The sequence below is a fragment of the Camellia sinensis genome, chromosome 10, assembly GCF_055761805.1.
Source record: "Camellia sinensis isolate YWXY chromosome 10, ASM5576180v1, whole genome shotgun sequence".
Classification (NCBI taxonomy): Eukaryota; Viridiplantae; Streptophyta; class Magnoliopsida; order Ericales; family Theaceae; genus Camellia; species Camellia sinensis.
The window spans coordinates 93,830,849-93,835,410 of record NC_138970.1 but is presented as its reverse complement, the minus strand read 5'-3'; the positions used below and the strand labels follow the sequence as shown (position 1 = coordinate 93,835,410).

Genomic DNA, 4,562 nt, shown 5'->3' with positions numbered 1-4,562 from the left:
AATTGGAGGTATTGACGCCCCAAAATCTCAGTTTAGCAAGAAACTTGCACACATGACCACCTAAGCACGTGAGACTTGTGAGAAAAGACGGGACTCTAATCGGGTTCCCAATTTGGGAGTTAAAGCCGAATTTCCGTCTAACCAAAATTATTTACTTAATTATCTTTTTAATTATATAATAGTTAATTTTTTATGTTTTTTTTGTAATTAAAATATTAGCACATAATTATATTGTCATTAATTATTTTCATTTTTTGTTTTCAGATATTTCCTGAGTAGCAGTTTGCTTCTTGTGGAATACAGGCGTGTGAAGATTGCAATTTACTTTTATTTTTGTTACCCACGGAAGAATCATGAGAGAAATTTTTGTTTTTGATTTAGGTTATTTTGAATTGTGAACAACATTATGTATGTAAACATTGTATATGTATTATGCAATATTATGTGGTGGGATAATTTTACTAATGTGTTGTAATGAATGAATGCAAGAATATTTTTATTATAGATGAATTGTTATTTTTATACTGGAATTTTTATATTATTATGTAATTATTGGTTTCTTTTTAATTATTTTTCATTTAATGCAGGTAATTTTCATATTTTTAATAATTTTATTACAGTTTTTTTTTTTAGACGACCCCACATTGCCGTCGCAAATGATATTGACAGAGTTGAGACAAAAACCTTTTGCGATGGTATTCTTTGCCGTCGCAAATAATCTTTTAGCGACGGCATATCATGCTGTCTCAAATATTTTTTTAGTGACGGTAGCATAGTGCCGTCTCAAAAAATCTCAGATTTTTTCATATTAATGGCAACGGCAAAATTTTGTCGCAAAAAAGACAACTTTGCTGTCGCAAAAAAAAAGGCGACGGCAACGTGCCGTCGCTAAAACCTTTTTGCAACCCCCTTTGTTGCGACCCCTCACTTGCTGTCGCTAAAAGTCATCTGCCGTCACAAAAAACCTTTCGAGACGACATTTTGAGTATTTGTGACTGCATTTTGCCGTCGCAAAAAGTCAAATTTTTTGTAGTGTGTGTTGTTTCTAAGATAACTAATACCTAGCCTGACACTTTTTACTTAATTACATCGATATCATTTTTAATAAGGCTAAAAGAAAGGAAACTAATGAATATGGTGGGTAAACAATAAAATAAACAAAGATAGCATACATTTTAGTAAAAAAAATAACAACATTATTTTTATATTATACAACTTACCAATTGTTGATGAAAAATGGACCTAACTATTATGCACACCTCCCCTGAAGCTTGAAATAAATACAATTAGCCCTATACTTTTGACATAATTATATTTATCTCTCTTTTAATAAGTATAAAATAATCAAAACTAATACAGATGGTGGGTAAATACTGAAATAAACAAAGATACATATATATTTTAGTAAAAAGTAGATGGCTACATTATTTTTTCATACATGTGATTAACGGATTATCAATGAAAAATGCTTAATTGTTATGTGAATTAATTTTTTTTAAAAAAATATATTATATTTGTATATTAAAAAAAAATGTAAGACTAATTTTTTTTATTTTTTAATTCAGTGAGTGTAATACTCAATTTTAGAAGTGTTTGGGGCCGGCCTTCTTGTTGGGCTTTTGAAGAGGCCTGGTTCACCCCCTTCCAGAGTGAACTCACCCACGTTTTCTAGGGTTTGGATTCCAAAACACAGCTTTTCTGTCTCACGCCCGAGCTCGCTCTCTCCTCTCTCCTCTCTCCTCTCTCCTCTCTCTAGGTTTCACCATGAGCAGGTCAGGTCAGCCTCCAGATCTCAAGAAGTAAGTCCTCTCTTTACTCCTCTCTCTCTCTCAGAGTCACTCGTTAAGTGGTTTCCTTGATTCACTCTTTCGTCGTTACTAAATTTGTTTTTGTTTTTGACAGATACATGGACAAGAAGCTACAGAGTAACTTCCCTTCTTGACATTCAATCTCTTTGATTTTTTTTACATGTGTATTTGTACTTGTTTGGTTGCTGATTTATCACAAGAATTAGTACAGAAGATACCCCAAATTTTGGTATTTAAATTAGTTGAGACAAGGGTTTTCTTTTGTTTCGCAAAGTGAAAAAACAAAACATTTTAAGTCAGATTTTTTGTATCCTGCATTTGATTTCATGGATTTGTTTGGTTCTGTTACTGTGCTCTTGGTTTTTGTATTTTGAATGCATACAAGATAATATTCTTTTAGATTGTTGGTTACCAATTTGAAACTGGTTTGGATATTATGTTTTCAGAAAAGTTGTGATTCTTGATTTGTTAACTTTGGTGTTTAGCTTGCTGGTTAATTCAGAAGACAAACTCTATGTGGATTAGAGCTTTAGGAATTGCCAAGCTTAGCTTGATGCAATCAAATGGTACCATAAGCATAACAGAGATTGAAAACTGGTGGAGATAATTCTTTACAGTCAATGGAGGATGGCGATACAAAACATAAACACCAGAATTCTTCTGATAAAATATGCAAATCCCATGGTTTTAGTTTAGGCCAAGTTTGGCATGATTGAAAAAAGGCAAAAAGTCAAAAAGTTACTATCCTATTTAAGTCACATCATCTTATTTAAGTCACATCACCTCTCTAACACATCACTTCAAACCCAACCCAAACTCAACCCATATTTTATAAAAAGTCAAAAAGTGCACTTATTTAGTCTTCCCAAACTAGGCCTTAGTTTAGTTATGGTTTGTATTTTGATAACTTGGAAGTTGGGAATAGTTTAGGTATTGTCTAAATTGCCCTTAGAAAGTAGGAAGGTTTGGTTGTAACTCCATATCTAGTTCAAAACAAAGCAGTGTATCATTACATTTAATTACACTTAGCAATCCTGCACTTTCACTATAATCTCTCACTTTGGTCTTGTTACTTTTAATTGTGACAGGCAACCCCTTATACTTTATGTCAAATTGTAATGTCATCCTTCTGTCTGTCTACTCTTAATAAGACCAACATAACTTGTTATGTGAATGTGATTTTTTTTTTTTTTTTTATGGTCTCGTTAGCACCCCTACATTTTCATCAAAATCTTGCTTAGTCTTTGCACTTGCGCTAAAATATCACTTTGGTCCCTTCACTTTTAATTTTCATCAACCTCATTAAAAGTGTAGGGGTGCTAAGTGTGTTTTGGGGTGAAAGAAGGGCATTGTAAGATGATGAAGGAGAACCCTTTTACACCAAAGCTTATAGAGTAGACACTCTGCTTTTAAATTTCTCCTTTTATATATTTTTTAGAATCTTTAGATATATTTATAGTTAATCTACTATTTCAACAATCAATGCATTTCGTCAGTTGTCCTTTTGAACGTATTTTATAATTTATGCATGATATAAAGGAACAATCATAGGCTTAATGTGAACCTGTGATGTAAACTCTAAGGAACATGGATCTTGGGATGTAGATATGGCAGGAAATGGATATGTCAACATGACAGTCTTTAAAAAATCAGGTCTTGGAACATACTGGCATGGTGGCGACTTGGCAACAAAGAATATGAATTAAATATATTACAACACATTGAAAAAAGTGTTTAGTTAATCATTTTTTGCATTACAAATGAATCAAAACATTAAGAAATTATTTTTCTATATTTTATATGTTGGACATGAAGTGTGAATAGAATGTTGTAATATTAATTTTAGAGAGCCTTAGTGCCAAGCAAATTGGAAATTTTAGGCTTTAGGATTCCAAAATTGTTATTTCAAGATGAGAAAAAGTCTGCGTGGTTGTTTAAAAGTGTTATTGTGTATTGCAGTCAAGTTGAATGCAAATCGGATGGTGGTTGGGACACTCCGTGGCTTTGATCAGTTTATGAATCTTGTGGTTGACAACACTGTGGAGATGAATGGCAATGAGAAAACTGATATAGGCATGGTGGTAGGTATCTGCTGTTAAGCTGGTTTTTTTAAAAAAAAAATTTACTTTCCTGGTTGGTGATGAATCCGCATTTTATAATTGTTGTCCTAATTATCTTAGCTTTTGAAATTAATATCACTCTTCTTCGGCAGGTTATCAGAGGAAATAGTGTGGTCACTGTTGAAGCGCTTGAACCAGTAAGCAGAGCACAGTGATTGCGGGTTGTAATAGTATTAGTGGAATGTAGTACGTACTAGCATGCTTTCTTTAGGAGAATAGAGCTGCCTGTGTGGGAATGAAGAATGTACCAACTTCAATGTGGCTTTTTTGTGTTACTAGTTGTCTTTGTAACCATGATATATAACAATCAGTAGTTTGTTGATAAGCTCTTATATTTTGCTTCTGATATCAATCTAGGAATGAGTAGTGACCATGGATGACTTTATGTGGCTATATGAGACTATATCTATGTGTTGTACTGGGCTAAAATTCAATTGATTGAATGTAGGCTTGCACCGGCTTATACTTGCTCCACGGATGAAGTATTGACTGTTATTTGGGTCACAACATTTCAAGGTTGGTGTATAATTATTTGAGTTTGACTCCGTTGGGTTGTCTGTGATTGATCATAGACCAACTTAGCTGCCGCCTCAGTTTTGGTTTAAGTTAATTTGTGTGAAGCTCAAGCGTGTTA

At 33.1% G+C, this 4,562-nt stretch overlaps 1 protein-coding gene across 1 annotated transcript; it reads left to right on the top strand.

The window, feature by feature from the left end:
- Positions 1-1,551: 1,551 nt before the first annotated feature.
- LOC114284975 (putative small nuclear ribonucleoprotein G) lies at positions 1,552-4,280 on the top strand. Its single transcript, XM_028227941.2, has 4 exons — positions 1,552-1,799; positions 1,903-1,925; positions 3,768-3,889; positions 4,021-4,280. Exons 1-4 carry the CDS (start codon positions 1,765-1,767, stop codon positions 4,081-4,083), a joined length of 243 nt encoding a protein of 80 aa, XP_028083742.1. The 5' UTR covers positions 1,552-1,764; the 3' UTR covers positions 4,084-4,280.
- Positions 4,281-4,562: the final 282 nt, after the last annotated feature.